This window comes from Anas platyrhynchos, chromosome 4 (assembly GCF_047663525.1).
Source record: "Anas platyrhynchos isolate ZD024472 breed Pekin duck chromosome 4, IASCAAS_PekinDuck_T2T, whole genome shotgun sequence".
Lineage (NCBI taxonomy): Eukaryota > Metazoa > Chordata > Aves > Anseriformes > Anatidae > Anas > Anas platyrhynchos.
Genome location: NC_092590.1, coordinates 4,318,642 through 4,346,374, shown reverse-complemented (window position 1 = coordinate 4,346,374; position 27,733 = coordinate 4,318,642). Strand labels below are relative to the sequence as shown.

Genomic DNA, 27,733 nt, shown 5'->3' with positions numbered 1-27,733 from the left:
ATTTTGCTGATGGGGTTCTGGAGGACATGTCTTAAAAGCTGTTTCTATCTGGTCAAGGGGCAAATCTAAAGGTTGTCCTTAGCCATGTAAAAATATCTGTAATGTACAATATAAAACTGGTGTCACCTCGTTATGGGCCATCCTTTTTCTAACAAATATACAGTTACCCTCAGAGACAAAAGGAAGGAAAAAACAACACGTGGCTAAACATAGTTTTCCATTTGATCTGGCTCATGAATTGCATCTTTAGCAACTTGACTAAATACTCATGTACTAAAAAAAATAAATAATCTGAGAGTGTGGCTAATGAAGACTCAGGATTTTCCGCAGTTGGTATTTTACTTGAACACATGTGAGTTTTGTTAGGCTATCTATGAGAGCAGATGCTTTTCAGTAGATGACTTGAGACTAAATCAATTTATTTTCAGGAAAGGAATTATTTAAAATGTAGGGTAGAAGAGAAAGGGCCACTGCTGGAAAGGAAGCCACGGACTTCTTGCTGTAACTCCTCGTTTGTTTGATTGCAGTCGTTCTGCCTTTCTTGCTTGCTCAGTGGGTCTTTTTCCACATGTTCCCATATAGCGTTGGTACATGGTACTTTCTCAAGTTTTTGCTTATAATGCCATTAGTAAAATTACAGAGATTAAAGAAAAGGAAGTTCCTGATTTTTTGCAATATTCTTCAGATACATGTGTGCTTCCACTGAAATGTTACTTCAATTTAACTAATGTGCTGTGGTTCTAGCAGCTGCCATATGGAAGTAATAGAGAGAAGAAATACGACTCCCTTTTTATAACCAAATGAGGGCGAATGCTCTAAGGACTGTCACACATGACATATGGCAGGAGTGCTTCCTTCCACCCATAGTGATTTGCTGCCATTCAGGAAGCTCATTAGTATTCTTAGGACAAGGTTGTTATTGATCCCATTATTTCTTTGCCCAGAGGTTAAACCACTCTAAGTACATTTAAAGGGGAAAAAATACTGTGCTTCCTGCCTGCATCCCTGTGAAGTGACTGCTTCTTTGCTTACGTATATCCCAGGTCTTGCAGTTTAATTGCTGTGCAACTGGAAAAAAAATGCTGCGCTTTTTGGTGTTGATGTAACTTCACAGCTTTTATAATTAGCACACTTCCTGACTTACCAAAGTAAATTGCTTCTATGAATCTACTGTTGACTTCCCAAATAAGTAGATGTGCAGTAGGGATGCAGTCCTGTATATGGTTCTAGCAGTTACAGTAATCTTTTTCATTTTTTAATTTGCTTTTTCTGGGTAGTGGTGAATACTTTATTCTTAGGCTGAATGAGTTACCTTACTAGCGATGTCTGCATCTTGTAGTTTCATTCCTGTTCTTAACGGAATTGTGTGTTGTAAGACCTATTTTATTTAAAATTAGGCAGTTATGCTCCCATAGGATCAAGTGAGCTAACTGAAAGCTTTCTAACAGTTTCTGCTTTTCCCTTGACTTGGTTTATTATGCAGAGATTATCTTTACACTTGAGCATAAGGCTTCACTTAGAGAGAAAACCACACCAAATGCTTCTGTCCACCAGGCATGCCATACGCAAGTGATCACGTTTGGTTCGCAGCCATGGAGCTAGCATGTTCTGTTGTCTTCTCTCTTCTTAGAAACTTATACTTGAGGAATGTATGTGAATATTTTCATGGATGAGATGAAAACACGTGTAATTCTGCACACTTTACTTTGAGTATTGTCAACATAACCTAAGCTCAGCTCTGTTTGGATTGATCCATATGGCTGTGAAAACAAAACCTGTCATTCCAAAATTTATAAAGTGAAATGTGAGTCAAGACATACTGAAACCTTAGCATGTGCTGTAAGGCGTTCAACTCTGCTGGATAGTTCTCTGCTGAAAAAGCCTTTTCAAAGTTTCAAGATCAGTACTTTCAAAGCTGAACGTTGTTGTTCACTGAATAACAACATCCAGAGAGTAAAAGAAAAATGGAAGTTGAGGGACATCAAAGCCCTGTAAGTACCTTCTCAATGTTAATGCACCAGACCTGAGGCAATGTTCAAACTTCCTTCCGCATGCGTGGCATCCTAATTCAGGAGTGATTTTGTGCTGGAACTGCTATCCAGCCAATGTATGCCTTAGCTGCCTTGTCAGTCCCTCTCCTTTGTTATGCATCAAGCTCTCTAGGTCAGAGGCTCTTTTTATTCTGTTTGCACCTTTCCTTATTAAGCCTCTGTGCATGTCAAAGGCATTCAGAAGCACTTAGGTAATACAAATAATAACAATGCAACTACAGCTTATTGCAGAAGTGTACAGATTTATCACTGTATGAGTGACTGCTGCAAGATTTATTCTGGGCTTTTTTCAAATGACAAGTTTGCTGTCAAATTCCTGCTGCTTACAGAACTGAATAAAACTTTCATGACCAAATAGAAACACAGTGCAGACGTATAAAAATCAATAATGAACCGTAAAACAAAATCGGGCCTAACATCTTCTCACTTGCTTCATATTAAGAAGGCACAGTGGCAAGAAGAGAAGAGTGAGGAGTAAAAGTGGGGCTGTGTTTCCATAGCTGCTGGTACAGTACAACTGCATTGAAAATGTCCTTACTTATTACTTGCTCAGTCTGCAGAAGTCCATGCAACTGCATGACTGATTCTGAATGACCATGCTTAGGAAACCAAGTAAAAGAAACTCAGTAACTTGCCAGTGTGTTTGTAATTCCTTGTGAAATAAGTGCTGTATCTCCTTCCAATTCCCTTTTCTTTGCAAACTTCAGTGTCTTTTAATAAGATAAAACAAGATAAAGTGTTACTTCCTCTTTAAAAAATGTTTGACAGAGCATAAAGATTTAATGACCACTTTTTAAAAATACTTAGGAGATTCCTTCTGACACTTTACAGCCCTTGAAATGAATTAAAATTGCCCCTTAGAATATAGCTTCATAGTGGGAATAAACCATAAATATAATTGTGTATTGCAAAAAAAAAGACTATGATACATTTGTAAGTACAAATGGAGGAGAAAAATAAAAGGTCAGTGACTGCAAAGTAGGAATCCATGAACTCATTCTAACCCAAGTCAGTAAATTCCCATGGCAAAGGCCATGCCATGCTGTACAGATGTGCCAGGTTAGGTCTGAGAACGCTGGTTGAAATTTTGTGGACCTAACAAGCCACATAGCTCTACATCTAGCTCTCGTGCAGGTCTGCTTTCAGTGTTTAACACTCCTGGGAATAGCTCAAGTGCCTCTGCTCCCATTTTAAAACTCACCTGGAATAAAGGTAACTTAGAGTTACCTTTGATAGAACTCTAACAGAACCGAGAAGGAGTTTGAAAAAAAGGAGTTTGAAGAGGTTTCTAGAGAGGTTTCTAGACTGTGCTCAGTTCTGCACCACTTAATCAGAACCATCGAGAAACTGCTTAGACGGAGACACCGGCATAGTCAGGAAGTTTCTGAGCTAAGACTGAAAAAGTAAAGGCTAAAGAACTTGGCAAGTGATGGTGACCAAAGCAAAAAGCAATAGGCTACAGATGTCTGCAGGGTGTAAGCAATGAGGCTGGATAAACATTATTTGATGTGAGGCACTGAGATGTTTTAAGTGTTGGCTGAGGAACTGCTCGAAGTTCTTTATAATAGCGTGTGGCTGAATAGAGGGTAATATCCAAAAGGAAGTAAAAGGATTATGTAAGTCTTTAAAAATTAGATTCAACAAGAGAGGATGAAACATGCTATTGGAAGCAGCGTAATATTGGCAAGGAATTTGTACTAAGATGTACTCTCACACTTGTACAGTGTAATGAAATGTGGAGTTCAGTTTAGATCCCTGTATGTTGGTTTGAGTCCCCAGATGTGGGATTTTGTCAGCTGGGATATTTACCTGCTTCTAGCTTCTATAATCTTGTCTTTCAGAAATGTGGGCATTCGTGCAAAACCAGGAGAGGTATATTAACACTTCAAACTAAATCCTCTCCTTCTGTTTCTCTTATTAATGTCTCATGTTTCACCAAAAATCCTGATTTTTTTTCTCTGCTAGAGTGTTTCTCTTTTGACTCTTCCATAATACATACATGTAGCCTATGAAGCTATCCAAACTTAGGTTAAGGTAAATGAAGTTCCTACTGTGTCTTTCTGTGTTGACTACTTATAATCATAAAGCACAGGACTTGAGAAGATTTATATGCCAGCTGTTTCATGCTGGCCTTCCTTTCTTGCTTTTTCATTTTCTGTCAATTCTTTGATGTCATTGGTGATGTAACAGGATTTTCACTCGACAATCTGGGAACTACTGAAAAGAATAAGGGTTAAAAACACAGTTATTTGTGACTCTTAGCTGGTGAGCAGGCTGAATTCCCAGCTGTTCCTGACATCAAACTTTGAGACAGAAAGAGATGATGAAACTTTTTGGTCAAAGATTTTTTTTTTCTGGCAATAAAGGTGGGAGCACAAATAGAAAAAGCTTTGCTGGGCATCAACTCACCCAAGACAAGAATCAAAGGTGGACAGAGGGGTAGGTAGGTGGTTTTACACAGACTGAGTAGTAAGAGAAGCTCAGGCATCTTCTAGGCTTCATGAGGGGAATGGGGAAAGAAACAAGAAACCTATTTCTGAACGGACTGTAATGTTCATGTTATCGAGTCTTCATTTATTAGTCCCTTACTTGTTCTCCATTATATACAGCTGAACATTAGTACAAATATTATTGTGCTTGTCTAGAAGCCATAGTGTTACCAGGAAAAAAGAGGATAACCTGGGGAACAGAAAAACACCAAAGGATCTTTCTTTGTCTGGTACCAGTGTTTTAGACATAGCATGTGATATCCACTTTTCAAGCTACCTAAATTGCAACTTGTTTTTCCTTAGTCTGAGATCTGAGTTTTTGTGTGGCCGCATAAGCTTATTTTGTAATTGCAGTTACTGTGTAGTGATCACCCTTAATGCTGGAAAAATGTAAAATTTTAGCTGCTTTAAAATTTTATATGCTCTGGAAAAATAGATAAATACCACCCACTGTTGAGCTGTGATCAGCTGTTTAAAGATTTAGACAAAATTTCAAATTCCTGTTTGTGCTTTCTCTTCAGCGGAAGTTTAAACAAGCTTTTGGGCTTATGGGACCGCTCAGTCTGAGTATATCCAGGCTCAGGCACTGAGGTTGAGAATCCTGATGCTGAAGAAAGAAGAGTTTTTCAGAAGGACATAGTCACGGACTGTTGGGGCTTGACGTATACAACAGTGACACCGTATTTTAACTTTCCTTTCCTGAAGAAACCATGCATTTTTAATATTCCCGTTTGCCTTTGTCAATCCATCAGTCTAATGACTTTTGAACCTGCTGGCCAGTTTCAATCAGATGTGACAGATAGGGACAGCTCTTGAGGGTGGTTGAATTCCTCCTGGCTGCTGGGGAATCGGGGCACTATATGACACAGATACAGATCTGTGCCTGTGCTAGAGCAGAGCTTTCAGAGCGAGCTCTGTGTTTATTCCTTTGCTTTGACCTGCCCCTGGCTGATCAGCACTCTGTGCCCATGGCACCTACTGTCTCTTTTTCGTCTAGATGGAGGGGCTTTGGAAACCCGAAGAGAGGTGAGTCCTACATGTAGGTAGCAGTGTGGGAGAGAACGCAGGCTACTGTATGGTAGGAATAGGTTTGGGGGACGAATATCTATAAGGCAAGCTTTTTGGAACAAATTTACTGTTTTGTGTGCAGGCCGTGAGTGAGAAGGTGGGCCTGAAATCTAACTTGCGTCTCTAAAAACATTGGCATTTTGGATGGGGTCATACAGCCACAGATAATAGCGTGCAAACAGGGCACATGTAATTGCATGGCTGCTGCTGCTTGGTATGGATTCTAGTGAGGCCGCTGGGGTCTCTCCTGTGGAGAGATTAAGCCTGGAAATTCTTCGTGTTGAACCTTCTGGGTACGTTCAGCAGCTACATGGAGCCACACAGTGGCCACACAAGCCATTGGTCCTTGAGCCAAATGTTGACTGCTGTGCCCAGTAGTGAAAGCTGGAAGGAAGCATTAAATAAGACACCAAGATGCTAATAATGAATATAGTATTAGGAGCTTGGGTAATACTTCTGTAAAATACAGGCACCCTTGAGTTGAATAGCCTTGATGTTCTAACTTCTTTGACAAAATTCTTTGACAGAAAATACCATGCATCTCACCAAACCAGGTACAAAGTGCCTCTTGTCTGAAGAGGAGATGCAAAGGTAGAAACGGTTTGCTTCTGAGTAGTTAAGGCCTGACACTTGCAGTTACCAAGAAGAGTGTCTACAGGAATCAATAAATAGCTTGTATACCTTCTCTGCTGCTGATGGGATGTGGTGTAGACAAACATGACTAAGCAGTCACAGCAAAGTGGCCAAGAGCTGGACTGGAATAGGATCTGACCCTACGAGTGCCCTCAGAGGATCTGTCACCCTAAGAGCTGGTCTGTGCTCAGAGTTGAGGCAGCTGAGTGGTGTATGTACAGGTTTACAGTACAGGGCACTTGAATGCTTGCACCGTGGCTAACAGACCTCAGTTTCCAGCTGTACTAGTTCATCAACAATTGCCAATTTACAAGAATTTAACTGGATTAGTATGAGGAGATTTTAAAAGCACTTTAGAGTTACTTTGTTCTTACTTTGGTTTGTTATGCTGAGAATTTACCTTTTCTTATGTGTTGTTTCACAAGCAGATGATGTGTTAGACAAAAATGCAAGAACCAACAAGCTTTCCACTGAATTCTGTCTGACCAAAATTCAGGAAAAACATCCTATGCAGTATTAGGGTGTGTATTAGTTCTACTTCAGTTGGCCTAGGTGTTTTGACCTCTGATTAAAAGAAATGCAGGGCTCTTTTTCTCTTAACTGCGGGATAATGAGATCATTTAGCTGTTTAGTGCTAGTCACCTCTTTCGTCAAAGTACAGTTTAATTAAGAGCTAATAATGCAGAATCCCGAAAACAGCATGCTAATTACATTACTTTATTAAATACTATTGGCACCAAGTATTTAAAACCTTCAATTTACCTTGCCATAATTAGCTTATTCTCATTAGCTGTTATCTCAACCTCCAAGAAGTGAGAAGTTGACTAAAGAACTTAGAAGTATTTCTTAAGTCTCTTAATTGTACAAATGCTATATCTAGATGAAAGAGCCTAATTGCTTAAAAATGTGTAATTGGACCATCATCAAGATCATTATTTGTGACAAAAAAAAGCCTCCAAAGGAAGACCCAGTAACGTTAAAACAGTGTGTTCTGATAGAAGACTTAAAATGTCTCAAATGATTTGTATCAAAAGTGGCTACTTGTGCATTTTTAATATGTTTTAGTGGATGTCAAATTTAGATCCCTGTATCAAGATTGCATGTCGCCACGGTTACAGTATTCATGTGCACAAATTGAAGGTGTCTCCCCTGAATTTTTTGACAATCAGGTCTGCTGTGTATCATATTGGACACTGTAAAAATGAGATGCACGCAATCAGGCTTCAGCGTGATATCTCAGTTTATTAACACTTCGAAGAGAAGCAGAGTTGCCACATTATTGAATTTATTGAGAAGATTTGCACTGACTTCTTTAACTGTTGGGTATGGTCCCTAATATTTACGGGAGGTCTGTTAAGATCCTCAGATGAATGTATGGGGCAAACAGTCCAAGCTAATGCCATCGGTGGGAGCTCTGCCTGTCCTGCACATTAAAGATTTGGGCTCTGAGGTACTCCTGTTAGCTAATTGCTGCAGGTAGAAGCTATCTGTCAGTAGACCATAATGATTTTTAAGTAACACCAGGGACTTAAACTCTTCCTCAAAGAATTTTGCACACATTTTCTGTTTTAATTTGTATCATGTACTTTGCAAACAGGCATCTTGCTGGTGTATGGTACTTTTCAACTGTTAATTTTCTAAAGGACTTGGCAGACTTTTCAAAATCTGTTTTTAATTGAAAGACTATTTTTTCTGTAAGTTACTGTATCTTAAAGTTTTTTTTTTCCCTATTTTAATTTTGTTATACAAAATAACAGGCACAGTTGTCCTCAGCTCACCTAGAAACTGATGCCTTCTAAACTTGAACATAATTACTGTCAGCAGCTTAGCTTTTCCATCCCTGTTTCAACAGTCGTCTTTGCTGGATTGTGTCCTCCTGGACACCTTGCTTCTGCCAAACTGTAGAGCAGTGTCCTCTCCATGCTTACATGCTTTAGGGTCTGTTCATAATTCATGGACTCTGCCTGACAAACGCTTTGCTGAAAAGGCTGGAGATTTTTCTAGTTTTCTTCCCTTGCCCTCTCTGTAGCATTAACTCTGTTAAGAGAATTAAGCGCAGGGAAAGTGTAAGTGGTCTTCTCCTTTTGTTTGAAGGATATCAAAATATACCCGGTATACCCAAAGCAATTATTCTTTCTCCTGCATAGATTAAATGTTTATGGTAATGGGTGTCAAGATGATAGTCTTGGAAATCCAGGAAGAATAGATACTGAATTTTAATGATGTTCTGAAATACATAATTTATCATGAGGGAAACATTTTTCCTCAGAAGCAAAATAGTCTGTCTAATAAAATAATGACTCCCAGCCATTTGGGAGGGACCCTTATTGACACTGCCTTCTGTTTCTCCTTGCCATGCTGCCTCCAAACACCCCAATTTCTTGCCTCTGCCTTCCCATCTCCTGGTTGCTCTATCACCGGGGCTCACTCTTAGTCCCTTATCACACTCCTGCAACATTTCTAATGGATCCTTTCAGCTCTCCTCATCTCTCCCCTCCCTAGGCAGCGTGTCTCTTCTTCTTTCTTTTCTGCCATAAACCCCAGCAGTGCCAGAAGAAGCCCAAAGCTGGTACTGAGGCATGGGTTGTTAACCTGGGCTCTGCTCTGTGCCGTGCTGCCACACCGAGCCATGTCTTGCCTCTAACACTGGACACCTTGCTACTGCTTCAAAGCTTTGGGGCTGGTATGCAAAATATAACGGAGAAACCTCAAAGTCCACGTGGGAAGTTTTAAATAGTGGTTGTTGAACTGCTGAAAAAAAGCATAGTGCTCTAAAAATCAATACTTTTGAATGTATCATAAATGCAAACTTCAGTCTTATGTTACGTTCACTTCTCTATTTCTTCCCCCACTGTCTCTCTTTTTTTTTTTCTTTTTTTTTCTTTTAGGCAAGTGAATTTGCAATGTGGATAGGAACTTCAGGAAAGGTTCGATGTTGCAGAAAGGAAGGATGGAGGGAGGCAGGTGGTGTGCTTGTACATACCCAGACAGCTTCAGTTGCAGAGCTTTCCTCAGAGCTTGGACAAGCTCAGGAAAGGCAAAACAATGGCATTAGAAGTGTACAGTAAAAGCACATCACATCAGTTACAGCTCGTTAAAGCCCTATATTAAGACCTCCAGTCAGAAGTCAAAGTAGCTTTAGTTCTGTTTCTTCTCTCTTGCAGGGCTTAACATAGGTTAAAGCACTCACGTGCTTTCACACTATACTTACTAAATTGTTTTAGCTTTTCAGAAAATCTTTGCCTTTTATAAAGAGCCAGTATGACGTAAGAAGCGAAGTAATTCCTAATGTAATATGAAACAGTAAAGCAAGTGTTCTGGAAATGAGACTTTTTCCTGGAAAAAGAAGAAAGGTCAGAAGGTCAGACATTCTTGGAAAATTATGAAGCTTTCTTTTTCTTATCAGCATGAAAGCAGGTACTAATTTGAAGTTGAGTATCTTAATGCTGCAGCATTGTGAGGCTATGTCTATTTCCTTGCCAATTTAGTTAAGTGATTACAAGTAAAATTAAGTGTTACGAACTGTTTTGCTTTTCAGGTGTCTAAGTTCTCCAACAGCTTTTGAGGAAGAAAATAGTCATAAATACGTTGGTATGACTACAGAAATACGCAATAGTTCCTTTTCTGTAGAACAGAATTAGCGTTCCCAACTTGTTTGTTGGATCAGCCAAGATGTTTGGGTTTGAAAAATCTGTTGATGCTGAAGAAATTGCTACTGTCTGTTTACCAAAGACAAGTTGACACTTCTGGTATCTCTGTGACAGGCTGTAAAGTGAAATCATACAAGGAGGTATATGAAGAAGAATGGTTTCCTGGCTGTGGAGACGGGAAGCAAGTTTGGCAATAGGAGTTTTGTTCTTGGCTTTACTGCTGATTTACGTGAGCAAAAGCTTTTGACAACCCATGTCATCTGTCTGTGTCTCTGTCCTTTCTGCAAGAGGAGACAAATGAAATAAAACTGTTTATTTTGTAAACATAGTTGACGTTTCTGAATGAAAAGCGATAAGAAGAGCTAAATATTATGGTTGTCGAGAAAGGAGACCATCTATATACGAGGGCAGGGATTCTCATGCATTTTCATTGTGTGAATATTTCAATTCAATAGTAATTCTCTTGGCTCCTGCTGCTCTGTTTGTGATCCTAAAGCCCATTTTCTCTTAAATTCAAAATTTCATGAGATCCCACTGGCAGTTACAGCAGCTTACATTTGCTGAGCTGATTAATCACCTGAGAATCGGACTTTATTTACAACATACACGATTTCTTATATTCCTTTCATTATACTATAAACATGTCAGATGCAAGGATTGGGAGAACTCTAAACTGTCAGGGCAAATTTCATCTATTCATTGGATAGTAACAGGGCCTTTTCTGAGATTGTTTTAGGCTGTTGGAGAACAAAGGGGTCTCTCATCATATATTGAATTCTCACATTTGACTTCTGCTGAAAGAAATTTCCTAAACCTAATATGTGAGCTAGGAAAAGTTTAAAAGAAAATACTCCATTGTAGTTGTGTACCTAATAGTGATTACGCATCCAGAACTTTATTTTCCTTACAGGTACCAGTGGAAGTATAACAAATATGCTAAATAATTATTTATAAATACGTGAAGATTTTACTGAACAGGTTCTAAAATATATTCTTTGTTACTAGCATATTTATGTAACATCTCATACCTAGAGGGACGTTTCATAAAGCAATCATGAAATAAATATCACCGGCTTACCTTAAGTGTATAGAATAGCATTTAGAAATGAAATTTCAGGCTTTTCCTCCTCCCTGCTTCTCTTTCAGTGTTTCTAATTGAAACTCACAGTAATAGTCCCTGCCATCTGCTACTATATATTTTTCATGAGTTTTAACATTTTGTTTTTAGAACCTGAAAAATGTGTAAAATGTCAAGTCACCAAGAAAATAATCATAGGCATGACAACTCAAATGTTATCTCAGCTTGTCTGTACGGAAGATGGTTCACAGTAGGTTTTTGCACACCCTCTTTGCAGATAGAGCAGGTGAGCAGCTACACCCTTGGTATTAGCTGGTACATTTTCAAACAGCATTACTAGATTTTAGCAAAACACCTGTTGGTTTTAATGAGAATAAGGTGGCCAAAAAAACAACAGGCTCTCTTTTGAAGTTCATTCTGTAGCAGGTGAACTCCAGATCTCCGTTACTCTCCTTTTTGTGTTGTTTGTGATGGAAAGAGATCAGTCAGGAGCGGACCGAGGGATGTCTTAGTGACCACTGCCCTAAAGAAAATGCAGCAACCAGGCAGCTGTGGATGTGAGAAAGTGATAATTACACCAGTAACACTAACTCCCAGTGAAGAAGTAAACCCTACATTGCATTATCACAGAAACACGGTGGGCTTTTTGCTACCCTTCTCTCACCTGCCATTTGCAAACCCTCTCCTGTCAGCTGGATGGCTGCAGCACGCCTGGAAGAGCAGCAGCAAGCTCTTCCAAGCTTGAGCATTTCCAGCCCCTCTACTTTCTTTTCTTTCTGTTTTTCCATCACTGGGAAGCTGTGAAGATGTTAGAAAGGTAGAGGATAAGACCATCAGCTCAGAAATAAATCACAGTTCCTTACAGTTCAGAGGTTGATGCTCAGGGGCAGTAAACACACCTCCAATTTGCTGGGAAGGGGGCAGATAGCTTTGAGATTTTTTATATTTGATACTACACATTTAGAAATAAAGTCATGTTATCAATCTGATCTGTTCATTTGGGACTTTGACTTTATCCTGTGTAACTAAATTTTTACCATAACAAATGTAATTTTTTCCCTAAACTTCTTTAAAGTCACACAGCACAGGAAAATCCAGAGGTCTGCCTCCCAGCTGGGTTTCTGAGGAACCTACTTCCCTGCTACGCAAACGCCTTCAGTATGATATTTTTGACGGGTTTCTAAACATCTGTTTCATTCTTCTGGCAGGGTCTGTTGAACCTGATTCTGAGGAGCGGAGCTTTACAGCCCATTCATGTCATCTCGCTGTCAAGCTGTACTCAGAGTCTCTTTCATTTGAAGTTACGTACTGTTAATATAAGAAGTCTATAGCCATAACATTTACCTCCTACATTTTTAACTGTGCCTCTCGCTAAAAAGATAAATTTTTCACTGAATCAGTTTCCAGCAGCTCAAGGATGGTTTTAATAATATCATCTGCAGATTTGCTACCTTTCATTAGGATAGGGAGCCTCCTCAGTGATCCTTGCTCAGTTCGGCTGTGCAAAAGTCCTCGTTATGCTGGTGCAAGATTTCTCTCAATATTCCACTTCAGAAGGCTCAAGCTTGTTTTCAAAGATCTCTGTTCTGTGCTTCATTTTACTCATCCCTTTTTAAAGGTCATGGTTTGCAGGACATTTTTCAGGCTTTCCTTTCTATTGGAAGATGATGGTCTTTGCTTTACTGCTATTGCTTCATGAAGCCTCCTCTCACTGTTGCTAGAGCTATGTGCTGAAGAGGACAGTGGGAGAGGCAAGATGATGGGAAGCCAATACAATGGCCTTTGGGCACGGGAGGCAGAAACATAATGGCTCGTTCCTAGGTTTAGCTTTGTGATTGATGTAGTTTTAATGCCTAATGCTCTGGTCTGCCAAAATGGAAAACAAGGCGAGTGCTAATGATGACTCAGGAGTGAAAGTGCTCATATTTTGCCAGCAGTGTCAGCAAAATTCAGCTTTGCATCCCTCCAGCACAGGGACGAAGGGACTGTCTCTCCTGTTGCTGCCAACCAGCTGTCTCAAGCACCAGCCTCCCAGAGCCAGGTGAAGCCACAGGCTGCTGAGCTGCTGCAGCCTCAGTCTCGGGGGGCCATGGCCTCACCACACATTTCCCCCAGGGCTCCTCTTGTCCCAGCAGCAGTGGAGGGGCCAGGGACAAGAAGCTACGGAGGTGAGGGGCTGTTGTGACAGCGATGTATGGGATAGTAAAGAGACTGGCTGTTGTGTTCCCCTTCTGGCAGCGCTGCAATCTGTCGCTGGGGCCAGGTGAGATACTCAGCGCTGGAAGGGGAGTGCAGAGCAGGGCAGAGGCACCCACTGTGGTGCACGGGGAGCTCTGTGCCTGCTGTTTTCAGGCTCTAGAGGTTAGTGTGGAGGGCAGGCCCCTGCAACTGGCAGCCTTTGCTGGGCTTTGTCAACGCAGTGTAGGTACAGGAGCTTACGGAGGCAGGCTTGACTGAGTTTGTAGATAGAGGTCGTACTTTTATTAGAACTGAGGTAGGTGAAGCCTCTAAAAGACCCAAAGGAGAGCTTGTGTGCCCAGAAGATTGTCTGATAAGGTAGATATCACTGTGGTCTGTGAAACAGGGCCGTATTTTAAGAAACTTAACTGTGTTATGCCTATTTCCAAAGCTTGACTTGATTTCTGTGCTAATATTTTGTTGCCTTAGGCTTTTTGGTTTAAAAAATATAAATTGTAAGCTGCTAATACAATGAAAACGATCATAAGGGTCATGTATGTCAAGGCAGAAAATTGTCATTGAATTCAAGGAGTGGGATACCTATTTCACCTTTAAACTTTTGAAAATTTCTGGTGATTTTAATATTTCTTTTGTGATTTTAAATACTCACCCCTTTCACAACACACTTCGAGTTACTTCCAACAAGGGTATTGTTTTTAAGTAGTGTATTAAAACAACTGTGGTATATTGTATGTTGACTTTGAAAACTCCTTTATGACTTTTGATGTACAAATTTTCCTTTCTTTCCAAGGTGTTGCTACGTAGCAGTCAACATGAGTGCCTGGGCATGTCCGTGTGCTGTGGCTGGCCGTGTGGCTTGGCTGTGCTATGTGCAGTCTCACGAATCTCAAGGAGCCCAATGTGCTCAGAAAGTAGCTACTGTCAGCTCGAGCTCAAGACAGGCTGTTTGGAGGAATGTGTGGTCTGGGCCTCGTGTTAGAGGAGGCTTTTTGGTTTTAAGTTTTGTTCTTGCTGTGCAGAGGGGTTTGGCTTTTTGTGTTTTTTTGTATTGGAGAGCTAGATTCTCTCTATTACCCCTGAAAAATTGAAATAGTAAACAACGACAGCAGAGTAGGAGAGTTTGGGAGATAACTCCTTAAAGTAATCTGTAAATCTTGGGAATGACAGATGAAGGGGTGCATATTGAAATCAAAGAGTGAAGCTGTGTCCGATGAGTAATAGCTTTCCCCCTTCTTTCTGCATGCTGTTTTTTTGTTTGTACTAATGTAGTGCGAGTACATTTATGCTGACAGCCAGGATGATAACTGTCTGAGAAGTGAGTCACAGTTTGGGGGTAGCATTAAGTTCTTTGATGTGGAATAGGTTTCATTTAACTTCTTTCTTTCTGTCTTTCTGTGTGTTTTTCTTCTATTGGCAGTAATTTCAAAACATGAATAAAATGCTGTGTATGTGCTTGACCTGATCTAGGGAAAAGTAATTCTAATAAATGCTATGCACCCTAGCAAACAGAGCAGCAGTCTGGGACACGAGATCTGAATTTTGATCCTGGCTGTGTTCCACATTTATTGAGTAAAGAGAAAGGCACAAGCCAGTGAAAATACCTTTGTCTCCACATCTAATGACCCAGGGAGTAAGCTTTTGGTAGCTGGTCACCTTTATAAGAAAAATAATGCGGTTTGCATCCTGTCTTTAATCATTAAGTGGTAATTAAAATATCACTTCTTTGTCATACATAAAGTGCTGCTTTTGTAGAGAGAAAACTGGAAACATACGTGCCTTTAAAAGTATTTATGTTGTTACATTAAATTTCTGTGCCAGATGTAGTTTGCTACAGTTATATGTTTTTTTTCAGGCCCTGCTTGACACTCAGAATCTTTTGAGAGCTCAGATTACAAATTTTACTTTCAACCTGGGATTTTCAGGGAAATTCTATCACACAGGTAAGAATGAAAAACTAAAGCAACTTTCATTTTTATGGTCTTTTTTATAGTACTGAGAGACATAGGAATGATAGGGACTAACAGTTTAAGTAGAGGGAGTAATTTCCTTCATTTTAGTATAACTGAAAAAAAAAATGTTCTTTCTTCCAGGTTGCTGTGGGACATAATTTGTGTGATTTATCAAATCAATTTTTTTTCTCCTAAATTTATTATTCTGGATTAACCTTTTGTTTGAGCTAAGTCTCTGTGGAAATAATCGTGTAGGTAGAGTCTATAAATACGTCTTTGCAGCTACATTTCTCTCTTAAAAAATGATTGCATTCATGCTTTGTGTAATAGTCCAGTAAGGAGAGCAATGACGTGGACGTAGGAGAGCCAAGCTGTAGTTTCTAAGCCTGAGAAGACTAAGCCCTTCAGCAGTGTCTTGTCAGGCTATTAAGTTTCCTGAATAAGAGGAATGTTTCCTTCTCCTCCTGCACAGCAAGACATGCAGAAATGCCAGAGTCACAGGGCCAGGAAGAAAATTTGCAAAAGGCAGTCCGTGTCTGGAATGACAGTTTTCTGTATGCTTTGTATGTGTTACATGTGTGTCATTGGATAACACTGAATCAGTTCTGATGGTGTCACAAAAACATCTCATATCGTTTCTTCATGCTTCCATTCGAAGTGTGGGACATGAAATTTCAGCTTAGATGCTTACTACAGAACCTGTCCCAGGAAATGGGGAGAGGGAAGCATGTAGGGTAATGCAATGAATTTTTCTCTGCAACTATTTCCTGAGCACCTGGAGAATTTCGGTAGTAATTTTAGGTGGCTGGAGCATCTTAGGATGAGGAATCTGAAATTTTTAGTAAGTTGTATCACCTGCAGTAGGTGCCTGTGGGGAACAGTTTGAATTCCTCCTCCCCTTTATTAAAATTCACTTCCTCTTGACCTTTTTTGAGTGGTAAATTCCACTGATCAAATGAAATTTCCTATTGACTTTACTGAGTGATCTTCTGAACTACCACAGTTTGTCCGTTTGGATAGTTTAACCTCTACGGTAGTGATACCATAGCAATATATATTATTCATTAAAATAATGCTATACTTAAGCCACTGCAGTAATATGAAGAAATAAAGGATAAAGTATTAAATAGGATGTGATATAGAAGAAGCAAAGAAAAAGGTATGCATGCAAAACAGGACAACATGAGAGCTTGGAAGAGAGAGACAGAAGACAATACAAGATAATGTCATAGCTGAGGGATAGTAATATGAAAGAGACAAAGCAACAAGTTAGCTGAGACTAGGAAACAAAAGGCCTGATTCAAAGCTGAAGAAACACGGAACTTGACTGTGCTTGATTCTGTGCATGTTATGTAGCAGAGGGATGTGTATAACTCCTTCTGTGTTTGTGCTCCTTGGTCAGTATTACTTGCCACATGACGAAAAGAGGCAGGGAAAGAATTCAGTTATTTACAACCGATTAGTCCCTCACAGGTTTCTTTTGGGTACAGCAGAGATCAGCTAGACTTGCTAAATGTTTGACCCCTGCCAACCAGGTGTCACCTGCGCAATTCAGAGAGACCAGAGATGCCTTAAATTTTTCACATTCAGTGCATCACTTTCTCCATCCAGTCCCATCCTTTCCTCCTTTCTCTTGCCTAGAATGGTCCAACAAAAAGGTCCTGGCTGCCAAGCCTGTCACCTGCCAGTCTCTCAGCAGGCAAAGGTACTTTCCAGCCCGCTTCTTTTGCCTCAGTTGACAGTTCAGATGCTTTGGAGGGAACATGCACGTGGGTTGCCTATTTTTGGTTGATCGGGATTTGGCAAAGGTATTGCATGTTTGTAGTACAGGCTGACCCAGTTACCAGCTGTAAACTGAATGAGCTGAGCCTCACTCTGTTACAGCCCATCTCCTGCTGTGGCTTTCTTCCTTTCTTGAAGAAAAGTTTCTTCTCCCTGACCTGCCTGTTTTATAACCTTTACCCACTCCCATCACTTTCTTTTATAGCATGTGAGCATCACACAGGGCCACATGGAGTCCTAAAATCTGATGATCCAACAGATACTGATACATCATTACATGCTTTTGCACGCATTTTTCCTTCATTGCTTTAGTTCCCTCTGAGGTAAAGGGAAATACACAGCAGTGAGGGAATGTTGGACAAGGTTTGTTGAAGGAAATAAGGGAAAGCAATAGGCTTAGAGGGTTAATGAGCATAAAACCTTACTGATGGAGAAAACACAGGGACTGAAAAAATGAATAAAAGACAGTAGGTATTGCAAAATGCTAAGAGAGAAAAAGGATTTGTAAAGTTGTGTTGACTATTTTGGAAGAAGTAGGAGCAAGTAACAAATGTGCACGCCATGAAGATTTGTTAAGCAATAGGTTGTCAAAGTTTAGCTTATGCAATCTTTATAAGGCATCCCATTAGGGGTTTGTTTAAATATAGCTGCCTTTGACAGGCCTATCAGTAAAAGTGCATTAGGACTAGGATAAATACCTGAGCTTGGAGGTGGAAGAGCTGGTGTCCTGATCTGTCAGCTCATTAGGCCCTGGTACTTCCCAGCCCTGAGGTGCTGTCAGGGATGCAGGCTAAATCTCTGCTAAATGGCACATAGCTGAGGCCCGGGGCTGAATGCTGAAGGCAGTGGTCATGGCTCTCAGGTTACCAGAACAGTCTCTGCACTGCTCTTGGCCCAGGCCAGCCCCCGCTCGACGCAGAGCCAGGGTGCACCCTGGCAGGGAGCGCAGGCAAGGAGCCAGTCCCAGCAGGGAGCTGGGACCAGCTGCTTCTCTTGCAGGCTAGGATTTACGAGCATCCAAGTGGCCAGCTGGCTCGGGGTCAGGCCCTGTTGCTGTCGTATTTCTTCCTGTAGCTGTAGCATCAGAGGCCTAGGGGAACGACACAGCTACACACTGCTGCCTGAGCAATTCCTATGAATCAGCACACCAGTTAGAAATTGCTGCAGGGTCTATGCGAGGGCACCACATCATTAGGAACAGGCAGGGAGAGTACCTGAAAAGACAGATCTGGGGTCTCAGAATAACTTGGTGGGCTGCAGCCACTCTTTATCTTCAAAGATGCAGATTTCTGGGAACTCCTAAAAAGGTTGTAACTGGAATGCAGGGGAAGAGGAAGCAGCTGTGTTTTGCATAACATTCTGAAATGGCTGCTAGAAAAATTAGTTCCACATACCGCAGGTAACAAAAGGAAAAGAAATTTGATTGGAGAGTGAATTTCTTTTGGATACAGAATACCAAAAAAGAGTTGTCAATATTTTCATTTGTCCTCAGTACTAAACAGTCATGTACACAACAGTCTTGTACACTGCTTCTGTCCTTAATTGCTGATGTTATTGCTACCGCATGTGAATGTGAGAACATCTTACCATCATTTATCAGCAGTCCTGGCTATCGGGGGAGGTCCCAGTTGACTGGCGGCTAGCAAATGTGACGCCCATCTACAAGAAGGGCCGGAGGGCAGACCCGGGAAACTACAGGCCGGTCAGTTTGACCTCAGTGCCAGGGAAGCTCATGGAGCAGATCCTCTTGAGAGTCATCATGCGGCACTTGCAGGGCAAGCAGGCGATCAGGCCCAGTCAGCATGGGTTTATGGAAGGCAGGTCCTGCTTGACGAACCTGATCTCCTTCTATGACAAAGTGACGCACTGGGTGGACGAGGGAAAGGCTGTGGATGTGGTCTACCTTGACTTCAGCAAGGCTTTTGACACCGTCTCCCACAGCATTCTCCTCAAGAAACTGGCTGCTCTTGGCTTGGACTGGCGCACGCTTCGTTGGGTTAGAAACTGGCTGGATAGCCGGGCCCAAAGAGTCGTGGTGAATGGAGTCAAGTCCAGTTGGAGGCGTCACTAGTGGCGTTCCCCAGGGCTCGGTGCTGGGGCCAGTCCTCTTTAATATCTTCATCAATGATCTGGACGAGGGCATTAAGTGCACCCTCAGTAAGTTTGCAGATGACGCCAAGTTAGGTGCGTGTGTCAATCTGCTCGAGGGTAGGAAGGCTCTGCAGGAAGATCTGGATAGGCTGCACCGATGGGCTGAGGCCAACTGCATGAAGTTCAACAAGGCCAAGTGCCGGGTCCTGCACCTGGGATGCAACAACCCCAAGCAGAGCTACAGGCTGGGAGATGAGTGGTTGCAGAGCTGCCAGGCAGAGAAGGACCTGGGAGTGATGGTGGACAGTCGGCTGAATATGAGCCAGCAGTGTGCTCAGGTGGCCAAGAAGGCCAGCAGCATCCTGGCTTGCATAAGAAACAGTGTGGCCAGCAGGGCTAGGGAGGTGATTGTCCCCCTGTACTCGGCTCTGGTGAGGCCGCACCTCGAGTACTGTGTTCAGTTTTGGGCCCCTCGCTACAAGAAGGACATCGAGGTGCTTGAGCGGGTCCAGAGAAGGGCGACGAAGCTGGTGAGGGGCCTGGAGAACAAGTCCTACGAGGAGCGGCTGAGGGAGCTGGGCTTGTTCAGCCTGGAGAAAAGGAGGCTCAGGGGCGACCTTATCGCTCTCTACGGATACCTTAAAGGAGGCTGTAGCGAGGTGGGGGTTGGCCTGTTCTCCCACGTGCCTGGTGACAGGACGAGGGGGAATGGGCTTAAGTTGTGCCAGGGGAGTTTTAGGTTGGATCTTAGGAAGAACTTCTTTACCAAAAGGGTTGTTAGGCATTGGAACAGGCTGCCCAGGGAAATGGTGGAGTCACCATCCCTGGAAGTCTTTAAAAGACGTTTAGATGTAGAGCTTAGGGATATGGTTTAGTGGGGACTGTTAGTGTTAGGTCAGGTTGGACTCGATGATCTTGAGGTCTCTTCCAACCTAGAAATTCTGTGATTCTGTGAACAACGTTGTGCCATACATTCAAGATGCCATGGAAATGGGACTCAGTCTTTTACCTGAGTATGGTTATTTCAGGAAAGGGAATATATACTTGGAAACATTTAAAATTCTTAGTAATTTCAACAGCCAAATTTTATTTTGCCAATTTCCTTCGTTTCCAAGTATTTGTAATAATATAAGTAGAAGCTATACTTCAAGAATTATTTTTTTTTTTTGCAGGCACTGAAGAGGAAGATGAAGGCGATGACCTGTTGTTGAGGTCTGTGGATGAGTTTTGGTGGTTTCCCCATATGTGGAGTCACATGCAGCCTCATCTTTTCCACAATGAATCATCATTGGTAGAGCAGATGATCCTCAACAAAAAATTTGCCTTAGTAAGTAATATTTTTACATTTTATATTGAATTTGATCGTTCAGAAAGCACTCTTTCTATTCTGTAAGAAAATCAGTGCTTGTAGAATTTACTTTAATCCCAATGAATAGAAAAAAGAAATCTTTGATAAAGTGATTTTCACAGTCAATTTGTGGTATAAAAGTTATGTTTCTCTACAGTTTGAATTTCCTTCTCAATTAAAAATTTGAGTTTGTATTTATTTAAAAAAAATTTTGAAAAAATTTTGAAAAAATCTTTCAGAGTGAAGAATGACTGTTTTCCCGTCTTGGAAAGGTGCATTAAAAAAAAAGAATCTTCTAGTGCAGAATTCTTCTCAATAGAATTTTGTCCAAATAACCTCTTGTTTGGATTAGGGAAAAAAAATCTTGATTAGAATAAATACTCTTGCCAAAACACATCGAATGACTGTGAAAACACTGCATGTTAAAATTAGTGAAGTGTGCCACTTTTTCAAAGATGCTTTTCTGTGGTGATATCTAATACCATCTCATATATTCCCTTTAGACCAACTTCATCAAAACTTATTTTGAAAGCCATTGCCATTACTAATTACTTATTTACAGCAAAGTTCTGGAAAAAGCTTCAGTGAGAACAGAAGAAAAAATAAAAACAGATCCTTAGGCCTGCTGATACTAAAAAAAGCATCCTAATCTCTTCTCAACAATTAATTGCATACAGTAAAACCAAACCATAACATTCATATGTAATACAGTGTATTACTTGTTTGGATAAATGGAAGTTGCTAAATTTAAATTATATTTGATTATAAATATACCTTATTACTTAAACTTATTTGAAAAGACTGGTTTCAACATTTTAGAGTATTCTGGGGACTAAATTATTTCTGCAATGTACAAGAAAACTAGATAACATGGTAGAAGAGGAAGCAAATACCAGAAAAAGGCAGTTATATAAAGCACACTGAAGTGAGGTATTATTTGGGGGATCAAAATTATAGATTAAGTAAAATGAAGGAAAATTACCAAAACTGGTAACCATGGAATGACAGTTCCTGGAAAAGCTCCTGAACGCTGGGTAGGCTCTGTGTGCTAGCAAGGAGTAATATGGCCACTGTGGTTCCTTCCTCCCCAATGCTCTGTAAACATTCCATTTTCCTCCCTGCTCCCATCACTGTCGAAGAAGGTGCCTCTCTTAGAAGTTCAGGAGATGTGAGAGAAGAGGAAGGTCTACTCTGCCGCAGAAGCATAATAGTCCCCAGATTTGGACTTCAAGTGAAGTAGCTCTCCCACAGATCTTGCACTACTTTACTAAGGGAGCTCCAGAAGCATGAGGTTGTGCTAAGTAATCCTTCCAGCAGAACAGTTGGGGGGCTCCTCAGCCCATTGATAGAGCACTTCACCAGAGCTAACCTAAGGGAGTTGTAAACAGCTGTGTTCACCTACAGGGCACACACATGGTAAAATAGCTCAGGGAAACACGGTTCTCATCCTTTTGGAGAATATACATTTTAGAAAAATAATTCACACCAAACCTCCTTGTTTTTACAGCTTTTTATACAATTTTAATAATCCAGTACTGTCTTTTCTGTTAGGTAACTGTGAAGATCACTTTTACAGTGACTTGCATTTTTGATTAATGCAAAAAATACATGTTCAGACCACTCTGACTACACCAGATGCAGTTTCCCCCATTAATTGTGTCCATTGTAAGTACAAGTTGGCTTTTGTTGCGTATAGGTGTACTACCAGGTGTTCTGAAGCTGTAAAATTGCTATGTAGGGAATGACTAGCTATTTAAGGATTTTATTTGGAAGACAAGGAGCTCAGAAGTACTCCTATGAAATAAACTGATAATACATGAGTGTTCTCAATAGAGAAGAGATAAATGAAGAGGCAAATCATATAATTTATCCAAAAAAAAAATGTATACAATGCATGTGAAATGCTCAACTTGGGCATTAGTGACTGAAAAGTAATGGAGGCACTAATACATTGAAGATGATAGGCTCATAATTAGAATGAAAGATTTTGATTACCTATTTATTACAGCATATTGTAAAACCTGTGGGGGAAAAAAAAAACTTGAAATTCAGACATTTGTTTAGAGCTGAATGAGGAAGATTAAATGAGACATTAGAGAATGCAATTTCTTGTGTTCTATAAAGATTATTCTTTCTGATGTTTATGCATGCTTGAATGAAGTAGACGAGATTAAGATAAAAGGAAGAGGAATTTAAATATTGATGATGGAATTAAATAGTGTAAAGCTGTGTAACGGGTTGTGTAGCTGTTCTTCATCTCCCCAAGTACTGAAAGCCATAGGACAGATCTTGCTCATTCCTACTTTGGCACATTATGCATGCAGCACCCCAGCTGCAGAGCCACAGACGATGTGCTCCATGGGTGTAGTGTGATTGGGTGCCTGGATCTTATCAAGGAGCAGCGAGGCAAAGGCTACACCAACCTTGGGGCAATAAAATCTTATGTCCCATTATGTGTTCGTAGCGTGCCATGAATTACCACATAGAAATGGTAATTATGCCAGTATTTTAAATATTAAAAATTCAGGATTCTCCAATGAGAGTAGATGGTATGTGCCTTTACACACACCATTACACTAGGTTCAAAGTAACCCTTAAATTAGGAAAAATTGCCTTTCTTCCCTTGAAGGCTTCGTATCTTTTAAGTCTTCTTTCTCATGTTCTTCTGGAGCAGAAGCAAACGCTGCCTTTCATGAGTTTGCTTTGTTCTGAGCTTTTAATAAAGTTGTAATATCTTACATATAACCGATAACGTCTCATATTGAGGACTCAATGTTTAACCTTAGCACAAACGGCAGACGTTACGAATGCATAGGTGTGTCTTCATTTGTACATGAACAACATATACCCACATATGGGTACAAAACCATGTAGTTTTAACCCTATATGCACTTAATCCTATATGCACTTAATGATACTTGTGACACAAAAAGGATTTACCCCTGTGGTAAGGAAGAGGTAGCTGCTAAGTTTCGGTTGAAGAGCTTCTCAATAAGAGGTCTGCGATGAAAACTACAGCAAAATTCAAGAGATTCACTGTTCTGGAAAGCAAAGCACACACTAATTTTGCATCATTAAACTAGTGGAATTAGGGGAAAAAATCTCTTACAGCACTTGGGAAGGAAGGAGTGGGTAGCTATCCAGATTTTGGTGTCAAAAACCCAAACAGAGCGCTGCTGCTTTCTGTGATGTGTCTGGAAACATAGTGGGTGCAATAGGTGTGATTTAAAAAATATTGTGGCTTTTGTGTAAACTATTTGGGTATTTAAATTACTGTATCTGGTCAAAGCGATAGCAGTTTGTTAAGCGTGTTACGGTCCTTATGTACATGTATATTTATTGCTGTAACGCGGACTTCCATGTAATAATCTGCTTACACATCACTTCTGAGTAGGTAAAGAAAATTTGAGTATGGAAGCCTTATTATCAAAGGACAGAATGGATGTCCTTACAGCGAGAGAACTAAACCTATAGATGGAGACAACTGTCTGATGCTATTGCTCCTGTGCTAGTTCTCAGAGGAAGTTACCTTTTAGATTTCTATTTCTTGAGACCCAGATGGCTCAGAAAATTAGCAAGCACTTAACCTTCTTACCAAAAATGTGAATGACTCGTTCTGAATACCAGTATTCCCATTTGCTTAAGCATACCTCCCAGGGGTCATCCTCGTGGGTTTATGTACCAAACCTTTGTGACCATGTGGTGGTACAAACAAATAAGGCTGTGCGTATTCTATACTTCAGGCAGCACAGGAACTTTTCAAATGTAGGCAGATGAAGAACGTCTCTTCTTGCGTTCTCTTCCTCACTGTATTGTGTGGGATCTGTTAACAATCCTCACAGTGTGTTATTAGCACTTCCTACAGAATTCACTTCCTGCTCAGGCTTTTCCTTCTGGTTGGAAAAAACTTCTTTCATTTCTACCTGATCTCCTTTTATGTTAAATCCCTTGTATAAAAATTGGGAAAATTCCCATGTTTTTCAGCACACCGGTTTTTAGTCTACCCTGTTTTCCTCATCTTTGTTGTCCTGTCCATCCAGTACACTTGATCTCACGCAGTAGTCCAGTTCTCCAGAAAAGATGAAGAAGGATTATTTTACAAATGTCACGAACCCACTTTTTGTTAAGAGAAGACTTAGAGTTTTTCAGATTCCTTAATAACTGGTTTATGTAATGGAAGGAACCCAGGTATCAACCATATCTTATCTTGGCACACAAAGTGTAATTTTAAAATGCGATGAAGATGATACAAATATAAACAATCTAAAAAGCTCTTAAACCTAATGCAATGGTTGTGCAAAAGGCAGTTTTTCTAAATCATTCCACCACAACAACATCCTATGTTGTACTAACCAGATATCACAGAAATATCTGCTGTATTCTGTCTTTTGAAAAGTAACCTGAAAGAAAACAGATAAAGTGTCAGAACTCATTAGAGTACATTGGAAACCAGAAAGAAAAGAGTAGAAACTGAATTTCTAGATAAAATAATACTGGCAAGATGAGTATGTAAACAAGATAAATGATAGAAATCTGCAAAAACAAAAGATATGCTACAAAAGGCGATAATCTAGAACATCTGCCTGTTATCTTCAGGATTTTACAAGTGGCTAATTTTTCTTCTTTTTTAAAACAATACAAAAATAGTTACGATTTTTTTTTTAATATGGTTTATGCTCCGTTGGATTAGAAGGGAAATCCGGTGATCCTCTGTGAAATTCAACTAAGTAATTGTGTAGGGAAGTGTAGTGGATAGCACTTTTTTTTTTCTTAATTTTAAATGCCAAATGCTAGCTGTTTTTGTTGCATATGTGCCAGTAGTTTTCTCTGAATTCTTAGTTTGTGAGCACATTTCCTTTTAAGAACTTGAAAGAATGCAGCGGTGAATAATGTATTGATTAAAGAAATCAACATAAAATACATTTGTATTCCTTTTTCCTACATACTAATAGAAATATTTTTAAAAGGCCTCATGTATTAAAATCCTGTGTTTTATCTTCACTATTCTGCCTTCATCTCCCTTTTATACCTCATATTTTAATGTCACCATTATTTGTATTTCAGACTTGTTCTCGATCTTCCACAATCAAAGAATTTGCAAAATGCCCAAACATGAAGTTCCTTAAATTTTTGAAAGTTGTTCTGTTCTGTTTTAGGAACATGGTATTCCAACTGACATGGGCTATGCAGTGGCTCCACACCATTCAGGGGTCTATCCAGTGCATGTTCAACTTTATGATGCCTGGAAAAAGGTCTGGAATATCAGAGTTACCAGCACAGAAGAATACCCTCATCTGAAGCCTGCAAGGTATAGAAGAGGCTTCATCCACAAAAATATCATGGTGAGTTGTATTTATGATGTCCATGTTACAAAGAGTCTACCATTTTACAAACTATTTATTTTTAAGTTGAAAAAGCATGTTATCCTGAAAGTTCACTTTGTGAGAAGCACATACTGCTTTGCATAAGTAGCAAGATATATTTGACAGTATCTTGTTAATTAAAACCAGTCTGTTGCTGATGTTATTGCTGAGGGAGGTGGCCTCCAGGAACCTTGCTGTTAACAGTTAACAGGCTGTTAACTGTTCTGTTCCTACTGTTAAATGCTGGTTCAGAGAGCTCAAGAAAAAGTCTACTTTGCATCTTTTAACAGAATATTATGAGTTAGATTTTTAGCAGGTTTTAAATTTGCATAGTACCATTAACTGCGGAAGAGCTTTGCCAGTTTATGCCATCTGAAAATCTGGATCTTTATGCATAAATATTTTATCCTCCATATGAACCATGCACAGTTGCCCTCGTTTTCCTTCTTGATGTACAGAAACGTGAACTGTGCTTTGCACTGTGATTTAACCCCTCACCTAGGTTCTGGGCCCAGGTGATCTGTCTGGATGCAAGGCTAACGCCTAGAAGGGTGAGGGAAGGAAGACTTCCCCTCAGGCTGTGAAACTGCGCAGTTGATGCAGCTACAAATCAAATCGCACACATTTTTCTGTATTACATAATTCACAGTTTAGCTCACTGACAGCGGTATTTGCCAAAAGTGTTGTACACTGCTGACATGGAAGGCATTACATTAATACCATCCGGTCACCAGGGCTTAAGCTATTTCTGAATCAAGTGATGTCATTATTATCTGAGAAGTGTTTCAAAAGAACTTGAAAAAACTCTTGATGGCATGTTGTTGAGTAACCTTCTTCTGGAGCATTTAGGAAAGTGGTGAATGGGAAAGATACTACGGTGTGTACTGTATTACGCATCTGGATGCACCAACAGTTTTGGAGGGTCGTGTGCCTCAGCACAAGACTGCCACTGAGCTTATAACATAATTCTGGTATTGTCCTCCAGTTCCCATGGATACCGCTTTTCTAACAGAATAATAATACGGCAAACTTTTAACATTTTGATCTATATTTGGATGAAGCAAGATGAAATGATCTCCAGACATCCAGGAAAAAAAACTGACACCAAGCAGATTTGATCTAATGTTTGTTCTCCTCAAAGCATTAGCAGCATGTAAAATAATGGGTTTTGGTTGTGCTCGGGGGTGTAGAGTATTTGTGTAAGATTGATTGACTCTGAGAATCTCCAGAAATCTCTTGCATAACTTTTTGTAAAAACATGCCATTTGAATACACATAATGAGATTTAACATAAGCTTTGAAAGAATGGACAGTGCGGCCAAACATCAATTTACTAAGAGCAGTCATATAAAGCCACCTGTTCTAGGAGTCTCAAGCTTTCAGTTCTCCAGGGCAAACACATAAATATTTTACATCTGCAGGCTTATAGTGATGAATACACATGCAGTAATAAAATTGTTGTGTATGATTTGACAGAGCATTTTCCATCCACTACAGCTTCATTCCCTGTCTCAGTGAAGAATTGTTCTCATATTTCATCATCTGAAGGTTTTAAAAAAGCATATGCAAGTTTATAGCAAACACACAAATTCCATACAGCTTATGAAAACACAGAATTTATGATCTATAGCGACAGCTTTCTGTACAACACTAAAAGATGCTGAGAAATGTATCTGCAAGAAAAAAAAGAGTAAAAACCCACCAATTAAGGGATTTGCATGTTTTAAAAGTTTAACCTATTTTATAATAAATGACCTAAATTGGACTAAAATATTTCAGAACAGTCTCAGTTTAAGAATTATACATGGAAATCAATATTCAGCTGTTGAATTTCCATAAAAATAGCCATAAATGAAATACTCCCCAGCGATTTATTTTCTGAAATTGATAGAAAAAATTCTGAAGTTTTACTGGAAATCCAAAATACATTTATTGGTTTTGCTTATTCAAAAGATTTTTTCTTTGACTGTTTTTAAAAATACATGCTTTTTTATGCTACTTTTTATTGCAACTCGTCTTACGAAGCCAGCAC

The 27,733-nt window shown here is 40.0% G+C and overlaps 1 protein-coding gene across 4 annotated transcripts in view; it reads left to right on the top strand.

Moving 5' to 3' along the window:
* Positions 1–27,733, top strand: part of LOC101796679 (N-deacetylase and N-sulfotransferase 3) — a 76,370-nt gene that overhangs the window by 14,907 nt on the left and 33,730 nt on the right. For all 4 annotated transcript variants that reach the window (XM_027456786.3, XM_027456781.3, XM_005015917.6 and 1 more), the window contains exons 3-5: positions 15,021–15,108; positions 20,163–20,317; positions 25,495–25,680. In XM_027456786.3, the coding sequence (XP_027312587.2) occupies positions 15,021–15,108; positions 20,163–20,317; positions 25,495–25,680 (429 nt within the window). The remainder of the gene's footprint in view (positions 1–15,020; positions 15,109–20,162; positions 20,318–25,494; positions 25,681–27,733) is intronic.